This window comes from Micropterus dolomieu, linkage group LG23, assembly GCF_021292245.1.
Source record: "Micropterus dolomieu isolate WLL.071019.BEF.003 ecotype Adirondacks linkage group LG23, ASM2129224v1, whole genome shotgun sequence".
NCBI lineage: Eukaryota > Metazoa > Chordata > Actinopteri > Centrarchiformes > Centrarchidae > Micropterus > Micropterus dolomieu.
The window spans coordinates 17,446,319-17,473,619 of record NC_060172.1 but is presented as its reverse complement, the minus strand read 5'-3'; the positions used below and the strand labels follow the sequence as shown (position 1 = coordinate 17,473,619).

General features: G+C 38.6%; 2 protein-coding genes and 1 long non-coding RNA gene across 8 annotated transcripts in view; 1 reads left to right on the top strand and 2 right to left on the bottom strand.

Annotated features, from left to right (window-relative positions):
• LOC123962922 overlaps positions 1–10,513 on the top strand; it is an 18,870-nt gene extending 8,357 nt beyond the window's left edge. The window contains exons 1-4 of one of the 2 annotated variants that reach the window (XR_006823099.1): positions 2,532–2,923; positions 3,186–3,266; positions 6,549–6,621; positions 10,211–10,513. This is a non-coding gene — a long non-coding RNA (uncharacterized LOC123962922). Of the gene's footprint in view, positions 1–2,531; positions 2,924–3,185; positions 3,267–6,548; positions 6,622–10,210 lie in introns of those variants that run through there. The other variant, XR_006823098.1, reaches the window with a different exon arrangement.
• snx12 (sorting nexin 12) lies at positions 6,687–13,084 on the bottom strand. Of its 5 annotated transcripts, none has more exons than XR_006823097.1 (6): positions 12,697–13,084; positions 10,774–10,869; positions 10,225–10,353; positions 9,838–9,928; positions 9,302–9,312; positions 6,687–7,548 (listed from the first exon to the last, which is right to left on the bottom strand). XR_006823097.1 is itself a non-coding variant. In XM_046039424.1 (6 exons), the coding sequence occupies exons 1-5, from the start codon at positions 12,859–12,861 to the stop codon at positions 9,307–9,309; spliced, it is 483 nt and encodes a 160-aa protein (XP_045895380.1). In that variant the 5' UTR covers positions 12,862–13,081; the 3' UTR covers positions 6,687–7,548; positions 9,302–9,306. The 5 variants fall into 5 exon arrangements, 3 of the variants coding, with proteins under 3 accessions (XP_045895380.1, XP_045895379.1, XP_045895378.1); XR_006823096.1 differs by having other exon boundaries at positions 6,687–7,542; positions 12,697–13,083; XM_046039424.1 differs by having other exon boundaries at positions 10,229–10,353; positions 12,697–13,081.
• Positions 13,085–13,190: 106 nt separating this feature from the next.
• Positions 13,191–27,175, bottom strand: LOC123962918 (cytokine receptor common subunit gamma-like). Its single transcript, XM_046039421.1, has 10 exons — positions 27,092–27,175; positions 23,129–23,271; positions 18,747–18,931; positions 18,056–18,146; positions 17,645–17,817; positions 17,234–17,367; positions 16,975–17,140; positions 16,551–16,656; positions 14,921–14,981; positions 13,191–14,641 (listed from the first exon to the last, which is right to left on the bottom strand). The coding sequence occupies exons 3-10, from the start codon at positions 18,808–18,810 to the stop codon at positions 14,390–14,392; spliced, it is 1,047 nt and encodes a 348-aa protein (XP_045895377.1). The 5' UTR covers positions 18,811–18,931; positions 23,129–23,271; positions 27,092–27,175; the 3' UTR covers positions 13,191–14,389.
• Positions 27,176–27,301: the final 126 nt, after the last annotated feature.

Sequence of the window (27,301 nt, the reverse complement as noted above, 5' to 3'; positions counted from 1 at the left end):
GAAATCACGCATGGCACGGAAGGTTCCCCTGCTTAAACCAGCACATGTCAAGGCCCGTCTTCAGTTTGCCAATGACCATTTGGATGATCCAGAGGAGTCATGGGAGAAAGTCATGTGGTCAGATGAGACCAAAATAGAACTTTTTGGTCATAATTCCACTAACCGTGTTTGGAGGAAGAAGAATGATGAGTACCATCCCTACTGTGAAGCATGGGGGTGGTAGCATCATGCTTTGGGGGTGTTTTTCTGCACATGGGACAGGGCGACTGCACTGTATTAAGGAGAGGATGACCGGGGCCATGTATTGCGAGATTTTGGGGAACAACCTCCTTCCCTCAGTTAGAGCATTGAAGATGGGTCGAGGCCGGGTTTTCCAACATGACAATGACCCAAAGCACACAGCCAGGATAACCAAGGAGTGGCTCTGTAAGAAGCATATCAAGGTTCTGGCGTGGCCTAGCCAGTCTCCAGACCTAAACCCAATAGAGCATCTTTGGAGGGAGCTCAAACTCTGTTTCTCAGCGACAGCCCAGAAACCAGACAGATCTAGAGAAGATCTGTGTGGAGGAGTGGGCCAAAATCCCTCCTGCAGTGTGTGCAAACCTGGTGAAAAACTACAGGAAACATTTGACCTAATTGCAAACAAAGGCTACTGTACGAAATATTAACATTGATTTTCTCAGGTGTTCAAATACTTATTTGCAGCTGTATCATACAAATAAATAGTTGAAAATTATGAGAGATTATGTCTCACAGTGGACATGCACCTACGATGACAATTTCAGACCCCTCCATGATTTCTAAGTGGGAGAGCTTGCAAAATAGCAGGGTGTTCAAATACTTATTTTCCTCACAGTATGTTTCAGCATCAAATATTTTATCTAAATAGTGCTAAATTTTTCATGTCTTGTTCTCATGCATCGTCACGTCTCATGAACCAAATGTATCATCACACTACTAATCTGAGTCCTTATGTCCCCACCACTTTTCCTCTACTAGGCTTACTTATTCTGTCCACCAATTAGTGAACACTTTTGCAAGGCATTGTATATATTCTACATTCTCATTAGGGGCTGAGCACCCCTAAAGGTCTGATCCTAGAATCGCCCCTGACACACACAGGATATTTGTTTGACAAGTTCAGTGTACACAGTTCAAAGTTGTATGCTGATGAATGTGTGGGGTCAGGTGTGGTACCAATGTAACATGTCAACATTTTGGTCCTGTTGGACCGCAGCGGGGAATGACTGAAACTGGGTGGGAGGGATCAGCCACAATCTTTCCTGCTCACCTCAGAGTCCTGGAAATGTACAGGTCCTGGAGAGCTGGAAGATTGCAGCCAATCACTGAATGGAATGACTCTCCAGTGTCGACTGTGGAGTCGCACAGGATGGTGGGGGTGGGTGGGGTTGGGCTCTTTCTAGAATCCACAACCATTGAGGTCATACTACAAGCACTGAGCTCCAGATTGTTCTTGCTGCACCAGGACATCAGATGGTCAATCACCTGTAGGCAGACTCATCCCCACCAAAGATGAGCCCAATGAGGGTGGTGTCATCTGCAGACTTCAGTAGCTTGACGGTCTGGTGGCTTGAGGTGCAGCTGTTGGTGTACAGGGAGAAGAGCAGAGGGGAAAGAACACAGCCCTGAGGGGAACCGGTGCTGCCAGTACTAGAGTCAGAAACATGTTTTCCTAGCTTCACGTGCTGCTTCCTGTTGGACAGGAATCATACCATCCTGTAGATTCTGAGCACTTTAAGGACTTCTAATCCATGCTGGCCAGAGATTGAGCTGTGGACCAAACTCTGTAGAGATTAGGGTTGTGGTCCGAGGTTGCATAACTTGTGTTGAACCATTTAGACAAAAAAATAAGTATGTTTGAGGTCCTTGTTGTGCTCCGCAAAGGATGTAGAACTGGGTGTCTCAGTACTGGATTTGCTAAATCAGCGCAGGAAGTTTCGCCATTAGTTTTACTCACCCCACAGTTTTTGCACTGATGGTTGTAGAAATACTTTCAATATTATTTACTGGCGGTACGGCCCTAAGTTTCTCTTTTTAGTATTGTCAGCGCAAACTCTGTTAGATACTTTCCTACTGTGCAGAGCAAAAAGTAGTCAACAGTGTAAACATCTATGACTAAAATTTAATCACTCAATGACATGTGTTTGTTTGCATGGCTGGACTACCACCAGATAGGGCCCCTTGTTATTGTGTGTCAGTTGGTTTGCAGTAATTTGATGTTTCTCAAATTTGTTTGGGAATCCTCAAAACCAAAGCACCATATGAGCTAAAATGATTTAGAACCTTTGTCGACTTCTGTTTTATTACTCATCTTGTCTATCTGTGTTGTAGAGGAGCTGCATCAAAATGTACTCCTAAAACCAAAAACGTTTTCACCAAGACAAACAGGGTCTTCCTGTGTTGGCATAGCAAGTCCAGCACTGAGACACCCAGTTCTACGTCCTTTTTGGACCCCAACAAGGACCTCGGACATACTTATTTTTCCATTGGTATAAATGGTTCAACACAGGTTATGCGACCTCGAACCACAACCCTAATCTCTACAGGGTTCATGTGGGTTTGATCCACAGCTCAGGGATAATGGACGAACCTGTAGTTAGGTGTATAATGGTTTATTGATGGCAGGCATAAAAGACATGGGTTTGAATATTTCAGTTAAGTTTGTGAAAGAGACTGAAAGTTCATTCTTGACCTCGGAAACAGGAGTTGACAAAACAATCTCATCACTGTGTCCATTTAGTTTTCTGTAGCTTTCAGTGTTAACACATGATCTTTCTCAACCGATGTTGCCTTGTGATGAGATTTTTTGTCGACTTCTGTTCCCAGTGAAGCCAAGCATTAACTTTCAATCTCAAGCCAACATGGATGAGCAGTCCTTAAAGTGCTCAGAATATACGGAATGGTATGATATGATCAAATGCTACTAAAGGGGCCTTGTGATCAAATAGATTTGTCAACAAATGTTCTACGCACTAAAAAATGCTGGGTTAATTTTAGAACTCATGCTGAATTCAAGCTGCTGTGTTATAACAACTTGTGCTGGGTCAAAAAGAGACGGACCCAACACTAGGTTACCAAAATTACCCAAATTGGGGTATTTTTAACCCAGCAGTTTCTTTACTGTTCAATCGTTGTAGTGAATTGTTTTCTTTTTATGTTTAAAGGTTTGGACTACGATTCATTGTTTCTGTTCCCAAGAAAGGCTGAATGTACTGTTTTTCATGCTTTTTGGACTATAACCAGAGGTAACTTTTTTACCTACTCATTGCTCTCTGTCTGATGGTACTATAGTAGCCGTACAGTTGTTGACTGAGGTCACATAGCCTGTGTTGAGCCATTTATACTGTTGGAAAACATGTTTGTCTGAGGTCCTTCTGGTTTGAAAATGATGTAGAACTGGGTGTCTCAGTACTGGACTTGCTATATCAACACAGGGAGTGTCGCCATTAGTTTTCTCAGAATCGCCCCACAATTTCTGCACTGATGGCTGTAGAAATACTTTCAATATTATTTACTGGCAGTACGGCCCTAATTTTAGTTTCTTTATTTTTAACTAGTACACTCATACAAAGTCACTTGGGTGTTTTGCAAGACAATCAAATGGAAAGTGATGTCACGCTAAATATGCATGAATAATGTTGAAATTCTACATTCTTTCCTGCAAGTTTTATTTTATTATTTTATTTTATAAAAACAGAGGAGAGAGCATTTTGATTGATTTCAAAATTAAGTTATGGGGTGCCCCGCGGGCCCCTGTGTAACCAAGTGTTTTCATTAAAACTTGTTTTTAGGAATATGCTGTTACAATCTGTCGAGTACACGAGGTATAGGGCCCCAAATGCAATCAGTTCAATAGTTTTGATAGTTAGTCAAAAAGTACACTGACTTATAGAGTATGGAGGCAGGCAAAGGTCAACACCATAACAAGGGGCATTTGGGGCCCCTGTAAATCTGATGGTAATCCAGCCATGCAAAGGAACACATCATTTCAACCGTCAAGTGACTCATTTTATTTAGGTTTTAGTATGTTCAGACTGTTGACTACATTTTGCTCTAAAGTGTCTAACAGTTTGTGCTGACAGGATAGAAATAAAAAGAGAAATTAAGTGTCGTACCAACTTTTGAAATGGGGTAACCCGTGTTTGAAAGCCAAGCCATCGAACAGTCACGTCCACTATCTTTACTGTTCAATTGTTGTTGTGAAATGTTTTATTTTTTTTTCTGTTTCTGGGAAAGGCTTAATGTATTGTTTTTCATGCCTTCTATTATAGCCAGAGGTAACTTTAGTTAAAATGGATTTGCATTTTCTCCCTCTACAATCATCGCTCTCAGTCCTATGGTACTATAGTAGCCATTCGTCTCACCTTTTGTCCTTGCCCAGTCATACTGCTTTGGGTTGCTCTTTCAATTTACTTCCACTTTATCAAGCTAACCCAACTGTGTGTCTCTGCAAACACAGCAAGCGTCATGGCTGCACACTGGGCTCCAGTGTTAGAACCGCTAACAAAACACCACCTAATCTCTGACTTGGCCCACTGTGCCCATCCTGTCTGCCCACTTTCATTACTCAGGACAAGGCCAGAACATCAAAGCTCACTAGTTTTGTAGGTCACAGCTCACACTGCTGAGGAAGGTCAGGGTCGGTGTATGTATCCCAGGATTCCTATGCCTTCTCTGCGTTTCAATGGATTAGAAGACATATGGTTGTGCACCGTACAGTCGATTCAAACAGCAGCAGAGCTTTATTAATCCCTATTGACTAGCTTACTCTTCACAACCATTTCAGCACTACTTGTGAAAGGTTTGCTGTACCTTAAGATGTAGTATTAAATGTATAGATAAAGAACAGCAGCATTTTCCCTACTTTGTTTCTAAATCCAGCATAATAAAGGATATCAAATACATTTTTCTATTTCTACATATTTGTGCCATACTGAAATAGGGATCCCCCAGCAGTTGCTCTTCTGTAGGTTTCCAACATTTTATTTCCTGAATCTTAATGCGTGGATAGAGAGACTTGTGTGCAATACAGGTTGTAAATCCCTGATTTGGGGGATGTATAAATAAACCTGACTTTTCACATTTTTTCTTGCATAGTTTAACACAGGTACTGAACTATATGAAGTGCAACACGGTATGCATCTTCTTTTTATAATTCCGTTTTTTAAATTCATGTGGAAGCCGCAATTGCATCCAATTACAGGCACGTCTACTTTGGATCACCTGTAGTTCAAGGTCTACATCACGAGATCACTATTCTGGGACAACTTTAATCCACCTGTGGCCAGAATTCCTCTTCCCCTGTTAATCCCTGTATTTCCTGAAAGTGAACTACAAGAAAAAGATTAGAGGACTTTAAGGATTCCTGTTCAGTGAAACAAAAAGGCCCAGTGTTGCCAGTGCAGTGCCAAACCTTGTTTACAATTCTTCTCTCCTGCCATAAGCTGTATTTTTTATTTACTGCACTAGGACTGTGCTCAGGTTTAATCTTGTGGTTTATAAGATTTAGAATTGATACTGTATTGTATGATTTCTGTTTATGAGCACTATAAAAGAGTTTTGTTACTGATGCGTTTACATTGGTCAAAGATAATAGTTCAGTATTCAGGGAGAAGAAGGGATGGTCATTTTTGTTTTGGCTAAGGCAGGATAGTCTGACTTTTTCTGAACAGCAGGGGAGGGTTTATATTTTTTTGTCACACTAAATTTATTGTGTATTTTATAGCCTTTCTTCGTTATATAGCAGGGCTGAAAATAAGATTAATGTGTTTTGGCTATTAATTGCCAGGAAGTAGTGAAAAGCGCTTATTATAATTTATCCAAACAGAAGCGGTCTTCAAATTGCTTGTTTTATCCAAACAGCAGTGCAAAACCCAAAGATGGTGATTTTACAATTATATACTGTATGACAAAGAAAAGCACCAAATCTTCACATCTGAAAGTGGGAAATGTTTGGCATTTTACATAAAAAAAGGCAGAAGCAATTAGTCAATTATCTAAATAGTTGCAGATATATTTTATGTTGACTGACAAACCAGTTAATTTACCTATTGCTTCAGCTATAGTCACATAAAAAGAGCCTTCTTGTGTGTTATGGTTTATAAAGGTACACTTTACCAGAGCTGTTCTGTCAGTGTATTAGGTTTTATTAATGTGTACATTGGTGCGACACATTACAAGTTCCTTTGAGATAATAAGAGTTAAATGTAGGTACATGTACCAACAGTTCTATTATTTTGACGTTGTGGGAAGGGTTTTATAGTTTTGCTCTAAGGAGAGGGTTTAAAGAACATTAATGCTGGGAACAAAGTGAAACACAACACTCATCCAATCCCACCACACCAGTAATTACTTACTAACCAGTACGCAAGCAAAAACTATGGTTTGGGTTTGACCATTTAAAAAAAGTTTAAAATATAGTAAAAACATCATGTACAAGATGTAAGATTTAAGCAAAGTACTGTAAAAAATTAAACTAAACAATTTCAACGTCTTCATGTGCTTTTTCCATTTCATTGTTAAATTAGGTTATCTGCCATTCATCCAGCTCCCATGACTCTCTCGGTTTCTCAGTGTGACGCACTAACCACAAGCTGAAAGGTGAGTTTTAGTGAGTCTGCTTCTATTTCTACTCTTTAAAACTGAAAAGACACATGTAGACATGACACAGCAGGCAGCAGGAAATTTAATTGGTGGACAGAATTAAGAAGTTCCCTCGTCACCCCTAGTGGAACTGCAATGATAACATGTATTAATACACTTCACAATAATATTGACAGAAAGAATTAATCAGCTGAAAATAAGTGCAGAATAAGCCTTATTTCAGCTCCATAAACCAGATGCTGATTACGCCTTTAAACAATGAAATATTGTTCATAAAATGAACCGCTTGTCACAGTGCTTAGATATGGTTATTTACCTAACTGAACATTCCCAATATCTGATTTGACAACACACAGCCAATGTGTAGGTATGATAATGTAACTAAGACAGCAGAGTTAAAACAACTAATCAAGAAAGCATGTCCAGAACTTAAAACTCAGGGGAAATATATTGACTGGAATGACCATGTCACTGTCTTTTTCATGATGCTACATGTTGCTCGACTTTGGGAGGTTATCATCAGAATCACGTCTCCGCTAGCAAAACAAAACCTTAATCAAAGCGGGAAATTACCCTGATTTTAAACTTGATCAAATCAATTAAAAAGACATTCAGAAAACATAATACTCATTGTAAAAAAAAAGTCAAAATCTATCTATGACAAAATTACATATGGAACATTTTTTCTTTTCCACTGATTACTGAATCCAAATAATGTACATAAAGTATGTGGAATGACTGAATAAAGACACGACATCAAACAATTTATAGATTGGATCTCTTTAAGTTTTGTCCAGGAGCAATATTTGTGTTTTTCCTACACCGTTGATCCTTATCAGTTCTGATATTTCCACCGGCTTTGTATTGACGTGATGTAGAAATAAATGTACATGGGGCAGGTGCAGCAGTCTGTATTGTCTTTGCCAAAAGGGAGAGAAAGAGACAGACAGTAAACGTGAGAAATAATACACAGACATGTTCAAGGTTTGAGTGTCTTTGAACCGAATCTACTGAAGCACCACTGACTAATGTAATGGCACAGTATTATAGTATCATTCACAGAAAATATCACAATACGAGATGACAGTCCATTTTTGACCAATGGCTAAACTTTTCAAATAATCAAATTCACATTGTATACATTGGCAGACTCTCCATAATGGAAAACAAATATGAAGACAGAATGAATAGACAGCCTTTAGCTGTACACTCATTCAGTACCATACATATTTTGTCTGTTTTTGTGGAACCAGGATAAATGGTATGAGTCCTTAATTGCTGGAATAAAACTAAACATGCTGACTCCTGCTCTTTGTTTGTATGGCTCATATCCGTTAAATTTAGCCAGGTCAGGAGGTGAAGAGCATTACAGTCATTACTCAAACCACTTTCTCAAACAGATTATTGCCTCTGTTAATGCATTTAGATCGACAGCACTTGTAATTGATTCGCATTCAATCGGGCAGGCAGGTCAAAAAAAAATTACGGCAGCTCTAATGCGAGCTCAGCGTGGTGCACTACACAGATCTGCTTGCAGTTTTCATGCCATGGTGTCAGAACTGACAGATATTCCCTGAGATGAGAGGGGGCTACTGCATATCAGACTTCACCAATAAGCATCACGCAGTGCAGATATTTGTATCACTAATGTGTCATGTCAATTTCAATTTGCTTTGCGAAGATATGCAATGATGCTCCTCATGTGTTTTAAGACTAGTATGTGACAAATATGCACTTAGTGGAATGCGATTTTTGGTTCATTGCTGCTATATGTATGGACATTAAGGTAAACTGGCCTAGTTCAGTAGACAAACTGTGCCTAATGAACTGTAGATTTGTTGATAGACTTAGGATGCAAGAGACAGGTGTTTGATGAACATAAAATCAATATTTACTTGGTGGCAAAATGTACTGCTTTGTTGTTCCAGACACAGACTTATCTATGTCTGAAAAAATAAAGAAATTTGGGGAAATAAAAGATCTGAATCAACAGACTGAACAACATGACAGTGATCAGAGGCATGTAAAATTAGAAGTCAGCGGGACTGACACATGAATATTTGCAAAGAAAGCGTGCAAGTTTGCCATGCAGCCGATGATTAATGCGGTTGATAATGACAATAAATCAGAATTAGTTTGGAGAGAAATGTTTCAAGTAGAGCTTTAGTCATGGGTCATGTACAGTACGTAATCCCACTAAACAATAGTTCACATAACTCAAAACACTAGTGGTGGTCTGTGTTTCCACTGGCCTGATACTGGTGGAATGAGGAACTTCTGTGAGCCAGTTTCTGAGGAATAGCTGTTGTAACACTAGTACACTCATTACTAGTTAAAAAAAACCTTTGCAAATTAGATTTTACATTCATTTTATTCTCTAACTACACACTAGATCAAGGGTAACGCAAAACTGGCTTGCAGAATGTTATTCCCTTTGCAACACACCATGATTACTCCACCATTTTTGGAGAATGACTAGTTGTTTTATAAGACAACCAGGGACTATGTGTGGCACATTTAAGGTAAAATAATACAATGCAGTAAGATCTCTGCGAACATATATTATTAGCATTGTTTTACTCAAGTGTCTGTGAACTATCGCCTTTGGTCTTGGCCATGCAACCTCCTATAACCTCCAGAAAGCTTTTAGAGACAGGATAAAATAAAGCAAACTTACTTCATTCATACCTAAAAAAAACAAAACAAACAAAAAGAGAACAGAACAGGATCAGAACTCTCATTTTACAGTCTGCATCCCTTTGATACACATTAGTGCCAACACTCATATTTAGACATACTACTTTATTCACATTATATTACAATCATGAATATATGACACTCATTGGGGACAGACTGAATGCATCTCACATTATTCTCATTCCTGAAAATTTAATTGTGATTAAGAGCCAAATATTCACGATACAATCACGACTACTGAGGGGTGCTTTCCTTATTGTACAGTTATAAAACAAATGCACAGGGGAGAGGAGTCACAGAGTTTAACATTATTAACATATCCTTATGTATAGTAGAACATACTGTATCCCAAGATAAAGTGAACATGACTTTATAATGGTATACAGAGATGGCGAGAAAGAGAGATAAAGCAGAACGAGAGACTGAGAGAAGACGGGAGGGAATAGACAGTCAGATCTACACCCCAGAGTTTAACTCCCACCCGCACACATCCCTCAGTAACCCTTAGTGTCGTACTTTTCCAGGAATGTAGTTACGGTCAATGCTTTCCTCTTGCAGAAACATGTGAAGACAGCGCTCATTCTGGGCCAAGGGATGACCTGCAATTCTACAGAAACACACACAAACGGACAATAGACAAAATTGACTCATTTTAACGGATTTTCATGGAGGCCGGGAAAATACAACTGCGGATTAGTTAGCTGACGCACAGTCCCAGATTAGGTTAAGCCTTGTGTACGGCTAGACATTTTGGCAATGTCTGGAAGTCTTGTAGCCCTTTAGTCAGCAAGCCATTATCATTCCAACGTTATATTGTACACATTTTTATGTGACAAATATGTTTGCTTGATTTACTCTTAAAAGCACAATGTTTCTATTTAAATTTAAGGCTGCTGAACTGACTGACTTGTTGATGAACTGCTCCAGTCCTGATCGCCGCTCCTCAATGAAGGACTCCTCAAAAAGGCCCTCATCTCCGCGGAATGGCAACTGTCTCTTCAGGGCTTTGCCCGGCAGAGATGGTACTACAATCTGAAGGTGTCGGACGTCAACACAAATAACAGGAAAGATGAGAAACAGGGCACCAAAATATGAAATCCAAAGTCCACACTCGCTGTGCTGTCAAAAACTGCAGACATTTCCATTCATATATGTGAGATCCAGCCAAGAAATAAACTTATTTAGAATGACATTGCAGAGGCATAGAAACTATAAACTTATTCAACACAGTTAATGAGGACGCCACAAAACATACACTTGCTATATCGACACAGAAGACAAAACTTACAGTGCAATCCTACTGCATCCTTTATGTGATAAAATACTATATATGTAGTATCCTCACTGTAACACTAACATGGTCACTTATCAGATCATTGTAAGTAACGGTTTACGCCAGGCAGGCTGCCCAAAAAAAGACTAGCCAGAAACATACCATTATTGCTCACTCACCTTACTGTCTCTTTCCAGCTCATTCTTTAACCACTCAAAGTCACTGTATCTTCTTCTCACACAGGAATCCTTCAGTTTGAAAATGGGAAGGTTTGTCTGCACAGGAGAAGGAGAAAAAACAAAACAGCACTTGACTTATACTAAATTCAATCATTTGCACGCATTGTAAAGTGAGAACAAGGCTTGCTGATCAACTGGCAACTATCATGACTGAGCTCTGAAGGTACTGTGGAAGTACTTGAAGAGACAAAAGTTGCTATATTGTGACAAAAACAAATCTCTCTTAGCACCATAATTTGACTAAACTGCTGGCATGAAAGTCAACAATTACATTAGCATGCTAGTTTGAGGTGAGAAGGAAGAAGAATTCCCAGAGCGCAATGTCTTATCTTCAAATTGGTTGTTACGTCCTCTGAAACCCAAATACATTCAATTTACAATCATTTAAAAACAAATCCTGACATTGGAGCATATGGATTCATGGTTTAAACACCAGTTATATACGGCCATACATAATTTAAGGTGATCTTAAATTAAATGAATGGTCTGTGCATAAAAAGATTTTGTGTGAAAGGGATTTTTAACCTAATATTGTTTCATGCGATTATTAGAAATACAATTAAAGATGCCTGCCAAGCAAACCTCATTCACACTACACTGAAAAGTTTGCATTTAAGCATCTCTCAGTGTTTCATTGGTTGCAGAATGGTTGATCCTTTTGCATAACTTTCACAAGATTCACTGCTGCAGACATTGAGTGGGAGTGGGAGAATGAGACAATGCTTTTCCAGTGAAAGGTGATGTCTGTTTACTGGACTGACCTGGTTTGTTTAGGTTTGCCTAACTGTGAGACAGCAGTGGATACTCAAGTTAACAAAAAAATGCCTTAAACTAGTCAGTGGTGTGTTGAAAAAAAAAAAAGCCATTCAAGTGGTGAAAACAGTAACCTTTTCATATTGGGATGTGCAAACTCTCCTGGGAGATAGCCACAGACACCTCATAAATAAGGATCTTTAGTCAACTCAAGCCTACTAAATTGCAATTACACAATTACAGTGTCAGCATGAGGTTCCTGAAAATGTTGTCTTCAAGTAAAGCTGTGTCAGTTATTTTCTGTACCTCACGCTTACAAACGTTAACTTCCTAAAGAGGAAGTTAAACTTAATACACCTCCTACAACCACTAGTTATCATTCATATTCTTATTATTTGTTAAGTATAATAATACACCCGATACAAACGTAATTTAAGAGACAAACTTTACTGCATACCATTTCTCCTGGTTCCACAAAACCAGACATTGTTAATCGTTAGCATGTTAACTCATTTATCTACAGTGGTATGTTCTGTTTAATGTTTAGTTAACGTTGTCGACAACGTTACACGTATAGACAGGGAAACAATTTTAAAACGGCCCTAAGTTTCTTGACAGCGAATGTCTAGGGGCAAGTTTGTTTCACGGTGTCTCATGGGACTCCCTCTTTTCCTGCTATCGTTGTTTCATCCCGTTTCACTGGATTTAAAGCTAACTAGCCACATAGTGGTTGCTTTAAAAGGCACTTAACTAACAATGTTAACGTTAACTCTACACTGGCGACATGCCTCAAAACTATAAATCACCTTTCACCGTGTACGTTGGAAGTCGTTGAAATGTCCACGAAACTTCTACGTATCAGCCTTGATGACTACGTGAAACAACATCTGGCAAATACCACAAGCCAGGCCTCTGACACTCCCCGGTTCTCGATTTTTACTGGCGGGCCATGTTGAGCTACTCCAGCCGCCTAACGCCAACGTCACAGCCCCTCACTCCCTGGGCTAAACGTGCTAACTAGCTAGCAACAACACTATAATTACGAGCTAGCTTAGCGAATTTAAGCTAATTCCGCAACAATGTGTTTCGGTTTTTGGTTTGTGCACCTACCCGCATGCGAACTTCGTAAGTTGTGTAACGGTTCCGTCCAACTCCAACGATTTGTGGATCGTAAACGTCTATTTCCAGAAAATTGCTGGGGGGGCCGTAAGCATCCGTCAGGTCCTGCGGCTTGGAATTCAACCGGCGAGTGTCGGCCACCGAAGGATCTGACATTTTGTCGGGTTGTAATGTGTGGACGACCAACGGCGAATTAGCGTCAAACCAACTAAATGCACAGTAAATCCTTAAATCTCATCTGAAGACATCAATTGATTGCGATAGCTGATCGGTTCAGCTAGGGAAGTAGCTAACTTGTATCTCTTCTTGCGGGGGCCAGCCGCCCTGCGCCCTACCCTTCTTGAATCTGAAAAATGCGTTGACTCAGTTCCGTACTGTGTGGGACACTGCACCAGGGATGCATCTGCACTCCCTCTAATGGACAAGGAGATACCTGGCTGGGGCAGATTGGACAATGTTTACAGTTAGACATTTGATGTAACATATTATATTATTATATATTTATTGATCAAAAACAGAAAAATACAGCAAGGATTACTACACAGCCGTTGGTTAATACAGTCTATGGTAACGTTATACGCTAGATGTAGGACACAAACACTAAAATACAAGTAGGTTACAAAAAGCAAAAACATCAAACCAAATGTTTAAAAAGTGCATTGAAATACATTAAAATGTAAAAAGACTGTGTCATCTGGATATTGTTGTGGTGTCACATTCTAATGAGGCACTTTTTATTACAGGGTTTGTGATAAGTAACAAGTGGCTTAATTATTGACTAATGCTTTATAAATCAATTGGATGACCTTAAGAACAGGTTGTGAAAACTCCCTTTAACTGATGTTTATCCTTTCTATTTGGTAATAATTACATTACATTTAATCATTAATTAGTAGACACTAATCGGTTTCTCAACCAGCAACTAGGGGTTAAGTGTCTTGCACAGGGACAAATTGGTGGGAATTGAACCCAGGTCTCTCCCACTAAAGACATGTCTTATCCACCGCGCCATCACCACCCTTTCCTTTTGTTACTCTCTAATCAGTCATCCCGTCAACATAAATATTGGTAAGTTGTTAAAACCTTTTCCAAATAGTATAAAAGACAAAACAAGCATCATGTTGGAATATCCATAGGGAGTTTTCAGACTTGGCAACCATAAAGTTGCAGACAAAGCCTTAGTAAGCTATTTTTTTAACCCATCAATTATTTTCTAACCATTAGTAAATAATTTTTAACCACTAATAAAGCCAATAACTTATACAAGTAGTATAAATAACATATGCCTATTAACTTGTCTATTTGGATGGACATTTTGTGATTTATGCATGTGGGTGTGTTTCATTACAAACTGTCTTAAATAGGTTATGAAAAATGGACACATATATCAATACAAAGTTACAGATAATGAACAATTGCCTGGCAGAAGCAAAAATGAACTCACAAGTCAATTTCTTATTAGTAAGTCAGCAAAAAATGTAGAGCTCAGTGCAGCTGAATTGAACGAATTGAAAACTTTGCGGTACAGTGGCTATCAGGTTGACAAGTCTTTAATAGATGAGATAGATTTTAAATTGTCCTAAAACAATAACAGCTTCAGAATAGCATAATTTTTCCATTTTCTAATCCCTGCAGTTATGCAGAATATGTGTTTTCGGTAGGCTAGCCTTGACTGAGACGACTCCTAAACAGAAACCTGCTCCGCCTCCTCAGATGAGACGAGAGCTGCTGAGGTGGAAGAGGAGCAGAGGTCTGATTCGTCTACAGGGATGAAGATGGAGCAGTCGGTTTGGTCAGTGGTGAAAGAGAAGGTGGAGCTGCCAGAGCTCTCGCTGTCGGACTGGGAGACATGGCAGTACTCGCGAACAGGACAGGCACGCTCATTGTAGTTGGCCTTAAAACTCTCTTTCAGGCCTTTGGAGAGTTTAAACCAATCCTTCAAAAAAGAAAAAAAGGTTTGACTTGTTTTGCAGTCACCTGACATTCCTGTCACTCACTATTGCACCCAATGGGGTACGTCAACAGTGTTGAGTACAGTCACAAAGCTGCTAGCATGGCTGTTTATTCTTAGTCTTGTCATTTAATTCTTTTGATGACAATAGTTTTTGTCCAAAACTGTATTTGCTACCAAATAAAAAAGATTAGGTTTGAATACAAATCTTTTGTGTGACTGAGGATTTCACGGAGATGGCACAGAGCTCTGGATGCTACTTACCTCAATGTCATGAGGGATCAGGGACGGTTTGGGAACCATGGGGATGAGGATGATTCTGAGCCTGTATAGGAAGAATACATGTTTTCACTCTCAGATGATCATATCAACAGCTCATCTACATTATTCTTGTTCCCTGTAACTCTTCAGCACGGCAGTTGAGAGATATGGAAGTGATTTATTCAGTTTTAGTTCTCTGCATGCCCCCACAAGGCATCTTGTGGTGATATAATATCTCAAAATTCTACTTTTATGGACTGGTAAAAAGACTGTTCCTTGAATACAAAATATTGCCTCTTACATGTCAGGTGATGTTACAGGAGACCCACTTAAATTCTGAATGGTCAAAAAAATAAAAACAACAATGGTCGGGCCAGGTCTCCTCCACAGGTAACCAGGGTACTAGAGGCGTATGCGTCTGCAGCGGCCTGGGTTCGAATCCAGCCTGTGGCCCTTTGCTGCATGTGACCCCCTATCTCTCTCACTCTTTCCTCTAACTATCCACTGTCCTGTCAAAATAAAGGCAGAAAGGCCCAAAAATATCTTTCAAAAAAATAAAAACACTCTACCCAGTATTCCTATCATGTGACCCTTATTGTTGGAGGTGATTTTAATTTTGTGTCAAACTCAGCATTAGGTATATCTAAGGGCCCTCTTCTATCTGATAGTCATATTTCTGCTGCTACACACGAGTTTCAGGTACAGTTATCAGTTACAGATGTGTGGTGTATAGTCAACCCAGACAGTCATGAATATATTTTCTATTCAAACCGCCCTTTCTTGTAAGTGAACACGCAGCTGTCCAAACAACAGCGACATAATACTTCTCCCCTCAAGAGTAAAGACTTTGTCTCCCTCATAAGAAAGAATGAAATATGAAATGATATACATTTGAATTGTGTGTTATCTCAGTTTCTACTGTGTGCAATGCCTCCAAGGCTACCTGTTGAGGCTGGATTACTCTACTCTGCAGATGTGAAATGCAAGCGAGCAGAGAAAAAGCTACAATTATGTGACAAATGCAGGAGATTGGAGGAACATCATATGCCTGACTCATCCAACTTATATTTTAGGAAATCTCTTCTTGGTACAAGAGCGGACTTGCAGAGGGTGTTACATGAGGAGACGGCTTATGCTTTTATTAAAACACCAAGGCTTCATTTTGAGGCGGGTGACAAGGCAGATAAGATACTAGCTAATAGACTAAAGAAAATAGAAAATAGACCGGAAAATTTAAGACTTCACTGTGATGAAGTGTGAATGTCATGTGAATGTCATTCATTCAAACAGCATTATACAGAACTATAAAGAACAGACAGCAAGGCTAGTAAGGAGGAATCTGATGACTTATTTGAGCATTTGGAGCTGCCTGTTAGTAAGATACAGTCAGATATTGAAACTACAATTATGAAAATGGCTTCTCAGAATAAGACAATTGTTGATAGAATCCAATGTCCTAATGTTTTTTCAGATATATTGCACGGACATTACACTAATAGCAGTTTGATTATGTACATACTATTGATACTAGCAATACTATCATTTATGAAAACCGAGGAAGTAAGTACACATTGGTGATACTCTTTGGCTATACAACTACCACCATTTACATATGACATATGAGCCAACCCACCTTTCATGGTGCAGCAGTGTCATGACCATGAGGATGAGGGTGATAGCACCCACCACACACAGCACTAGGGTCCACACAGACATTGAACCATTCATTTTATTGATGTCTGTTGGGGGGAGGGGGAGAGAGAGGTGCATTGAAAATGTTTCATTCAGTCATGACACACATGTAGTCAAATTCTAGTCACATGAAAGCATTCTAGCTGACAATGTGTTGCACTGCCATTCAGCGCCATATTTTTTAGAGGCCATGTCTGTTGCCCCTATAGCTGTATGATGTTTTAAAAAGATTGCCCACATATTGTTTAGTAGGTAAATTGTTGCAGTCTGTATTGGTTGCCATTAGAAGTCAGTAATTACTTCATTGTTCCTACTGTAAGTTACTGTATATGACCTTTTTCACAGCAGACATTTTGCAATTTTACCTGTGCTGTTGTTGGATCCCCAGACCACAGGATGACTCCAGTCACTCCAGAAATCAGAGTCTCCACAATTGTACCCCACTTTGCTCCGCACTTGCAGCTCATATTGAGAACTGCTGGAGGGTAAGTTGATGCAATAATTCTGCTTCCCAACACTGATTTTAGACATCTGGGGATAATAAGATTGTGTTGAGTAGGGAGATGGGCGGCGAAAGGAATACAAAAAATATAATACAAAGGAAGGATGAGATTTATAGCGTACCTCCCACTTCTTGTTGTTAGTCCTGATGCGAATCTCACTCTCAACACAATTTGTAGCCGTCTGGTTCCAATAGACCCACAGGTTAGAGTCGGATTCATTCTTGATAGTCAGGTTGGTTGGTGGATTCAACTTGACTGGAGACGACACAGACCATTCAGTGATAGAGAATATACAATGTGACAACAAGATAATAGCGCAAGCATGAAAATATATTTTTATAGCCTGTTTTTAAATATCAAAAAACTAGCATTGTTTTCCTGGAGAAAGATTATAGATTTAAGTTCAAATTGTGCTGCACAAGTAGGTAAACCTCTCCCATCAAATCTTCTTTTAATGGGAGTCTTTAACTCATTAATTGGTTTACTGTTTTGAATAGTACCTCCCAATGCTATATTGAACCCCAGTAAATACCTTTTGTTTTTAGTTCATGCTCTTGTAGAGATCTCTTTTCGCCATGTACCAATTTGGTGTAAAATATGTAGAATCTGTTGAGCTGGTCGCCATAGGGCTGGTTACATCCAATGTTTGTGCTGTTCTCCAACACATAGGTCTCGCACTCACTGACTTCTTTGACATTACTGAAACTGTGGAGAAATCACAATTTAGTCACACACAAAGCCAAGTATGCAGCCAGTCTAGTTTTTATAATATCTAAACAGGGATGAAATAATAAGACATTTGCTTACATGGAAACAAACTACAACACTGACCAATACCACACTGACAATTGCAGACCATAATTGTGTATGGAAAGTGATTGCAAACAAATTCAGTGCCAGCTTTTTCTATTTGTTAGGGTAACTGTCATCAAACTTTACAAACCGGCTGTAGAAGGTGTAATTGACCTCTGGAGTTCCCTGCTTATTCCAGGAACAGTGAACATATTGCAGATTCACCACCAAACAGTCCACATCTGTCAGACACAAGCGGGTTGAGACCAACAGAATAGTTTCATGAAGAAAATAAAGCAAAAATCATTAGGGTTACACATAGAGTAGGTAGACCTACACAAATGACAATAGACTACTAACAGCCCTGTCTGTCTCTCAAACACACACTTACAATGAGGAAATGGCAGCGCATGACGTCAAGGGGAATTTAGACAAAATGCAAATAACTGAGGAAGTAAGGCTTTATCTTAAACTGACTTTAATTAAATTTGATAATTAAGAGCTGATTTACAACATCATGGTCTAATCTTATGTCAAGGCCGTTGTGGTTACCCCCTTTATAGTATTGATTTCATGAAAGTTATGGTTAAAATCTCTCATACAGTACATTATGTACATATTAAGATTTGTGTTCACTATAGCTTATTAACTAAGACTAGATATAAAATTGAATAAAAAAGTGAAGCAGCTTCACATCATGATTACCAAATGTAAAACACTATGATAAGATCTGCCAGAGCACTTAAGCAAACTAACTGTTCAGACATATTTAAATAGGCTAAAACAGTAATTGTTAAAATCAAAATTCACCTATAATTTAAAAATTGTTTAAATGTTCTCACCCGGTGGTTCTTTGGAAATCACAGGTCCTGTTAGAAAGAGAAGCAGAAGCAGTCTCGTCGCCATCGTGGCAGACAGAAACAGAACTCGTTCAGCATGGGCGCAAGTCTACTTCTACATCTGAGTGTCGAAATTTCATTTCATGTGTATGCTTCTGGTCGTGGCTTTTGTTTCCTTCCTGCGGAAACTGTGGAGATATTAGCCTGTAGATCAAGATGACATGCCTGCCTTATGCTATATGGCTGTCATGTTAAATAACACAGACAATTTGTAAAACATTTAAAATGTTAATCAAAAAAAAAAGTAAACTGAATATAAGCGAAACCACACACAGTACATTTATTTGGTCTTCAGTGGCTCTTTGCTAAAAGTGTTATAGAAAATGATAACTGCTTTGTGCAATCACAGAGCATGGACTGATACAACTTAGAACATTTAAAATTCATGTAATTTTTAGTCAAATACTATAATTTCCAAGAGTCTCCACAACAAATCTGCTTCCTTGCTATAAAGGAACTGATCTATATAATTGTACAAACATAGGCTATTTTCTAGTTTCTACCCTGCAGTTGCAAAATATGTGTAAAATAAGACAATGTGGATTGTAGTTTTGGGATATCCACCCCTCTCTGAAATGCCTCCTTAACAGAACCCTGCTGGGTAAGGGAGTTTTTCCTTGCCACTGTCGCCAAGTGTTTGCCCATGTTGGGAATTGTCTCTGTGAAAAATACCCAGTGTCCCACCACTGGCCAGCGTGCTACAGTATGTATTTTCGCATTTCCAGTTGCAGGTGTTACTGGCATAGACTGTATATACTGGTAGTGTATTTTTGCGGCTCTAGATCAAACTAGTAAATTTTGTTAGATTGTTCATCACAGCGGCTAATTATCCACTGTAAACTAGTTCTGCTGAAGCACTCAAGGCTCTCTCCTTTTGGTGACGTCCTTGCTAATCTCACAGTTGTTTATACAGTATTCAGGTTTGCAAGCTACCGTACTTTAACAGCTAGCAATGACCTCTCTCTCTCTCTCCCACTCCTGCTCGACACACAGAATTCAATGAGGTAGCACCAGGATGCACTGGACCGATGAAAGGTCCGGCTGGTGGATGACAAACTGTGAGTTTGGTTTGGTATCGTCCGTTTTCAACATGGTGGCCAGGTCAGAAAAGTCCTTATATCAGAGCTGAACAGTACACTATATTATGTTTATGAAAACATTTTAGTCAAGAAATATGTCCTGCCTTGACAAAATCTCGATTCTTATTTGATCAGCACTGCCTAGTTTTACAGATGATTACAGTTAATCTGTGTTTTGTGGCGGAACTCCTGCTCTCCATAGAAAATTACAGTTTTTCTAGATTGCTTACACACATTTCTTGAAATTATGCACAACACACCAAACAACAAATTATACTGCCTCAGCATCCTGTCTTTGGTCTGGGACGGGCCAGAGATTCTCGTCCCCCAACTCTTCCTGCATCTCCTACTCCTCCTATACCTCCTCCTCTCCCTACTGCTCTTTCTCCTCCTCCTCTCTGATGTCCTCTACCTCTTCCTTCACATCTCTCTGGATCCATCGCTCCCAAACGGAATGAACGGACTCTGGCCCTTTTATCTATCTATTGAAGGTTCTGATTGGTGTGTTTTCAATTATAACTCTTAATTCATACTTTCATTGTTATGAAAAACCGTGAGTGAAGCAGTAATACAACAGACAGGCAGTAAGCTGCTTTCACACCTGTTGTTTGGTTTATCTGGTTCAGACCAAGGGAAAAAAATATACGTTGTTGCATTTTTAATCTGATTGAGTTCATGTTTACACTGACCTTTTATGGTAAAAATAATATATTCTTTCAATCAATCTTTACACAATGGCCCACCAAAATATAAATACTGCTATCAATATGAGCCAGTTCAACCTCAGTTTGTGTTATAAACCTATGCATTTGTTGATAGTTTACATAGCAATAGTATGTGCCAAAAAAGGCAAGCAAGCATATCACAGCACCTGTGTGCTTTCTTTCCTCCTGCTCTATCTCTTGTAAAGCAGATGGCCGCTCGCCCTGAGTTCAGGCTCTGGTTGCGGTTTCTGCCTGTTAAAAAGGCAGTTTTTTTTCTGGCCGCTGTCCCCAAGTGTTTGCTCATTGTGGGAATTGTTGGGTCTCTGTAAATAATATTAAAAAGCATTTGTTCTAGACCTGCTCTATGAAAAGTGCCCTGAGTGAACTTCTGTTATGATTTGGCTCTATATAAATAAAATTTTATTTCTTTTGGCAAACTTAGCTTGAACAACATTAAATGTCAGACTATTTTGTTACAACGCGTTTTGAGTTACTTGTTGTTGAGCTTTTTGTCAGCTGTCAAAAAGCACATACACAGTTCTTTCCTATTTAAGCCATTAACTACCTTTAGCTTTTTAACAATTGAAAGAGAAAGTGGAGTGAAAGCCACAACCACATCATTCTTTTTAGATTTCTATGTTTGTCATCTGTAAGGTTTGAGTTTCTGATGAGATGTAAATGTAATAGTGCTAACTTCAAAGTCCAAGATATCCGATTGTTTCACTTTTTCTTGACACCATTACATCACAATATAGACATCACTAGTCTCCCTAGCATTTTAGAAAAATTTTGAATATTCGGAGAGAAGAGTGTTATGTGCAGTCTATGAAAAACATGCACAAAAATGTTTTGACATGGACAGAATATCTTTATAGTGTCATGTCCAGACTTTTAATACGAATTAAGAGCTAAAACTTACTTTGTGCATGACAGAATCATGTGACATCCAATATGTGTGTAACTTTCTGTATGTGCTGAAAGTCTTGTGGGTTTTATTTCCTGTCAGAGGAAACTGTTTAAAAAAAAATAAAGATTGGTCATACATACATGTTTCTGAAACGTGCACAACACACAGACTACCCTGTATTGGTAAATTGTATTACATGCAAAACAATTCTGGGAGTAGGCCTAGATAATAATATAATAATAATCCTTCCAATCTGTGTGTTACTGTACTGATGTGACTCCTGTTTTGTTGACTTAACTTATTTATTAGTATATTTTGGGTGTAGCCTACATGAAATTAGTGAATAATAGAACAGAGCCCACTCAATAAAGCTTTTATATACTTCAGATGACATGCTCACAACTCATGAGCTTAATGAGCAAAATCATACACACAATGCTGAGATCAGTCCGTTATGTCAACTATCTGATCTTCCTCAGTGTTACATAAAAAGTTTAACTGCATTGTGAAATTTTTTTTCTAATATGTCCCACAACATAAACAAATGTGTCAGTGACATTCTACTACCAGTATGAATGATGAACAATGTCATCAAGAACAAGCACTCAACCCCCACATATGTGACTAACTTTTAACTTAACATTTAATCTCTGACGCCTCTGCTCATTTCCAGTTAATCGGACAGGGTTTTTTTTTGTGGAAATTATTGTGGTCATATTGCTCGCTTTTCTGTTTCTTTACACAGAAAAGGCTGAGGCATTTTTGCTTATTTCTGACTGGTATTGTGTCTGTGAAGCCACACAGTCATCCAAATCATTTAGCTCTATATTCATCAGTTGTGAAAAACTGCACAGGCAAATAACATTTTTGAAATCAAAATTATTCAGAAATATATAATACTTTAAAAAAAGAAAGTAATTAATGCTCAAACTATATGCAAATATTAATAATGCATAAAGCCTCATGGAGCTAAATATCTTCTGATGCATCCGATGTATGATGCTTCAGATACTAATGCTGCATCCAATCACAGCTGCATCCAAGTAGTAAGACAAGAAATCAGTTTAAAAATCAATACAATTGCTATGTGGGTGAGCAAGCTCATTAATTGCCAAGGTTGCCGTGAGTTATATAAGTTTTATTATGTAAATATTGTTGATACTAACAATACTATCAATTATGAAATCTTACACTTACTTTAACTACACATTGGTAATACTCTGTAGCTAAACTGTAACCCTACATATGAGCCAACCCACACACAGCACCAGGATCCACATAGACACTGAACCATTTATTTGAATGGTGTCTGTCAGGGGGAGAGAGAGATAGTTGCATTTTAAATGTTTCATTCAGTCATAAGACATACAGTACCTAGTCAAATTCTAGTCACATGAAAGCATTCTAGCTGAAGTAGCGTCACACTGCCATTCAGCACCATATTTTTTAGACAACAACATGCCTGTTGACCCCTATACTGTACCTACAATGTTGAAAAAAATGCCCACATATTGTTTAGTAGATAAATTGTTGCAGTCTCTATTGGTTGCCAGTAGAAGTCAGTAATTACTTCATTGTTCCTACTGTAAGTTACTGTATATGACCTTTTTCACAGCAGACATTTTGCAATTTTACCTGTGCTGTTGTTGGATCCCTAGACCACAGGATGTCTCCAGTCACTCCAGAAATCAGAGTCTCCACAAGCATACCTCATATCAAAAATTGCTGGAGGGTAAGTTGATGCAAAAATTCCGCTTTCCAACACTGATTTTAGACATCTGTGGACAGTAAGATGGTGTTGAGTAAACTCTAAACACAAATGCATAACTTATCACCCAATTCCCCAGACATCCTGGCATGATCTTCATGAATCTCTCTACTCAAAACCATTCAATCTGGCTGACAAACAAATTTTTGCCCTCAAACATGTCACACAAGCCCTCAAAAACACATAGACTACACAGTCACTGGTGAGATAAATTCAAACCAATAATACAAAAACTGATTGTAAGTAATATTGTTTGTGGTTCTCCCTCTCAAAAACCTTTTCACATGATGAACACAACCAAAGAAACAACAAATGTGTATGTTTGCACATTTTTCAGACAGATCACAAACTAAAAACCTAAAGCCCCACACTCTATTAGCAACTTTCACCTGGCCAATGAACTGAATGACTTCTGCTGTTGCTTTAAAAAGACAATGGGACAGTCCTGACACCCTCCCCCTTGACTCCTTCCACCAACTTCAGCCACCTCAAAACTCTCTACGTTACATAATACAAGGTAGTTTATTCTTAAGATTGCAGAAAGAACAGTACAATTCCTTTGTTGCTTTCCAATCATGAATGCAATGTGTTCTTTGATTACAGTTTTAGTCAATTGCTATCATGCATTGGTCAAACCTGAAGTCACACTGTCAACACTCTACACACATTCAGCAAAGTATATGTGGACAAAACTGTGAATCATTTTCATTACTTTCACATAAAATGCATTCAATCACCACTTTCTCCAAAATCCATGAACTCTTTTTTTATTACTACTTTACCACCTGCAAAACACTATATATCTGCAGCACTTTTTTCAAATGCTAACACACTGTGTCCAAAACAGTTAAAAGCACATTCAAATCAGAGGGATGGTAAATATCCTGCATTTCCTGAAATATATAGAAAATCTTAGCAGAATATTTACATAAATTTTACGATTACATAGTTTATGTTTATGTGCGTGGAAAACTGTATGTAAGTGTTTTGAAATAAATGTGGTTTAGCACTGCAATCTGAGTGTAAAGCACATAATGCTTGTATTTTAGCAGAATTGCTTAAAAGTGTTGATACATAAATTACAGGTTTTGGTTATTGGGTCTCAAGTACCAGTGTTACTGTGGAAACAAGTTAGAAAAACTGTATCGCAGCACTGAAATTTCAGGAATTAGTTTTTTGTTTCAACTTATATTTCCAGTCAATTACTAGGCCTACATTCAATGAACGAATGAGTAAAAAACTCCAAGCTGTTTTGCCTCATGATGTTTGTGTTGGACTGAGAATAGAAGACTTGCCCAGGTACTTCATACCATGCAAGACATTCTGTGCCCAATGCCCAGGGAATGCTTTTCTGTCTGAGCCGATTCTCGTGACCCATAAAGCACAGATCAACATTTGCCATAAGTAGTTTTTGGCTACATTCCAAAAATTATTGAGAGCTAAGACATTACAGATTTGAACATAACTTTGTATTGTTAAGATGTTTTATATATAAATATATATTTATTTATCGACAACTCATGTAGTGGGTTTATTTGGAACATCCATGGGCTTAAGGGTATGCTAGATTGAGTCCATGCCAGACTAGCAAAGTAAACAATAAAAATATTATAAAATAGTAAACAAACTAATGACACCTCGCACAGTACCAGAGAACATGATGATCTTTGCTTTATGGGAAATGAGAATTGGCTCAGTTGGAGGAATATTCCCTGTGCATCGGGCACAGAATGTCTTATCCTATTTGTCCCGAAGAGGGTAGGAGCTTTGCAATATAGGCATGGTGGGGTCGATCAGTGCGAGGCTGGTCAAGGCAATTTCCTTGTTCAACTTGTGCATTACATGCAGATGAGTGAATAGCTTGATAAGGGTCCCACCCTGAACACATCTAAATGCCAATATTCACTCATAGCCATCTCATAGAACCACATTCTGGAAGTGACCCTTTTTGTTGCATATATTCTAAACCCAACAGGAAGTCAGCCATTTTGATCTGAAAGAGCAATTTCAGACCATTTTAGATTCACCATCTGTAGCTCAGTGTGTGCAGTTACATGTCACTGCACACACTTATTTTTCACCTTTGTGGTCTATTTTTGACAACTCGTCTTAAAAAAACCCTTTTTATTATTGTTAATCCAAAGTTTTTATTTTTCCAGTTTCACTAGAGGTGGAAAGAGTACAAAATATTCTACTTAAGTAAAAGTATGATTACTCTGATGAACTTTTATGTAAGTACAAGTAAAATTACTGGTATAAAAATCTACTATTACTATCTAGTAGTGTTGTATTCAAGACCAAGACCAGAGTTTATCGAGACCGAGACAAGACCAAGAGTTTTAGGGGCTGAGAGCAGTCGAGACCAAGACCGAGGGAGGGCAAGACCGAGTCAAGACCAAGACCAGTTCCCTGCATTGCATGGCATGCAATAATATGTGAAAGAAGATCATAGGTACTTCTCAGTAATCTGAAAGATCCACTTTCCCATTAAAACAGCTGAAATCAACGTAAGCATCGCAGGGAGGGGTGACAGTCGTTAACGGTAACATGTTTTAGGGGTTATTGGTTGCATTTGAAGTAATAAGTTTTACTTTCAATCAAAGTTAGGATGTTAAGAAATCAGACAATGCAAAAGCAATTTATTGATATTCCCAAAGTTATGGTCTTGACTGGTCTTGAAATAAAATCCCGAGTCCTCGATGTCCGAGACCGAGATAAGACCGAGTACAAAGGCGGTCGAGTCCGAGACGAGACCAAGACTATCAAAAAGTGGTCTTAAGACCGGTCTCGAGTACTACAACACTACCATCTAGTATTTTTAACCTCCTAAAATAATTATTTTGATATTTATTTTGATTTAAAATCTTATTTATACATATGAATTTAATTTAATTGAACTCTTTTGTAATTTGATGAGGGAACAAAGCCATATCGTGCCTTCAATTTTAGTTTGTTACAGATACTTTGCCAAGTCACTGGCAAAAAACAATGTCATTTTAAGTTTGAGAATGTTTTTGCTTCATTAAGAAACTGTGGTGGAACAGATTAGACTGGGAAAACAGGAAACACTGGACTGTATATGAAGTCATATCTATCTATTTACATTGTGGTAATTTTAATGAGATATCATAAGCATTAGTAAAATAAAGAACTAGTTACCAGCAAGTTGCTAATGCCAACCAACATTGTCATGCACCAGAGTCTTTTTCGCTATTTGGAGCAAAGCATTTACCAAACTATGAAAACTTATTTTTAACCACCAATGGAAGTGGGCTATTATTTAACTGACCTACATCAGGGGTCCTCAACTACATTTCTTCAAGGGCACGGATTTTTCTAAGCAGACACTGTGGGGGCCAGACTTTCAAAAACATTTGTAATTGCCATATTACTCTTTAATATTTTCAACTTTACAAAAATGAAGGTTTTTATTAGCTTATGTCAGTGTGAACAGACTCCTAAAAACATGGTAGGCCTAGATCCATAATGATAAATCTACATAGGCTACTACATAGGCCTACTTAACTAGAAAATGCTCTCAGACCGCAAGGAAGCAGTTCACTGAGGAGTGATGGTTAAAATCTGTAATTGTAAATGTAAGTCTGATTGGCATTAATTAACTGGTTTTGAAACTTTTATGCAGCTGCCCGTTATTTTGCATGAGATAACATATGCCTTTTAATACCACTGGACACAGAAGTCTGGGGCAGCTAAAGAAACTATTGTCAGGCAGTTAACTGGTATTTTCCATAATTATGTGAGCAGTCATGATCTGACTTTATGCTGCGCACAACATGAGTCAGCGAACAGCGACAGTGAAAGTTGATTACCTGGCTGAGAAGGTGGAGGTGTGCAGCCTGTCGCATGCAGCTTTTATCTAACAGCTCACTGCTTCTGCTGCTCCTGACTGTTGCATTACTCACCGCAATATTTCAATCTGGTCCGCTGTCAGAAAACCGTTGTCTTGTTGTGTAGATGCATTTTGAGGAATGAGTGCTTACAGACCGCATTTCCTGTGACTACTCCAAAATAAAAGTCAA

What these genes read in the sequence shown, in the direction of transcription:
- LOC123962918 (XM_046039421.1), bottom strand. Translation starts at nt 18,810, where the DNA reads ATGGCGACGAGACTGCTTCTGCTTCTCTTTCTAACAGGACCTGTGATT. An exon ending in GATTTCCAAAGAACCACCGG is followed by an intron (nt 18,147 to 18,746) that starts GTGAGAACATTT and finishes TGTGTCTGACAG; the next exon opens with ATGTGGACTGTTTGGTGGTG. An exon ending in AATTACACCTTCTACAGCCG is followed by an intron (nt 17,818 to 18,055) that starts GTTTGTAAAGTT and finishes ATTTCTCCACAG; the next exon opens with TTTCAGTAATGTCAAAGAAG.
- snx12 (XM_046039422.1), bottom strand. Translation starts at nt 12,861, where the DNA reads ATGTCAGATCCTTCGGTGGCCGACACTCGCCGGTTGAATTCCAAGCCG. An exon ending in CTTACGAAGTTCGCATGCGG is followed by an intron (nt 10,870 to 12,696) that starts GTAGGTGCACAA and finishes TCTCCTGTGCAG; the next exon opens with ACAAACCTTCCCATTTTCAA. An exon ending in CTGGAGCAGTTCATCAACAA is followed by an intron (nt 9,929 to 10,228) that starts GTCAGTCAGTTC and finishes GTGTTTCTGTAG; the next exon opens with AATTGCAGGTCATCCCTTGG.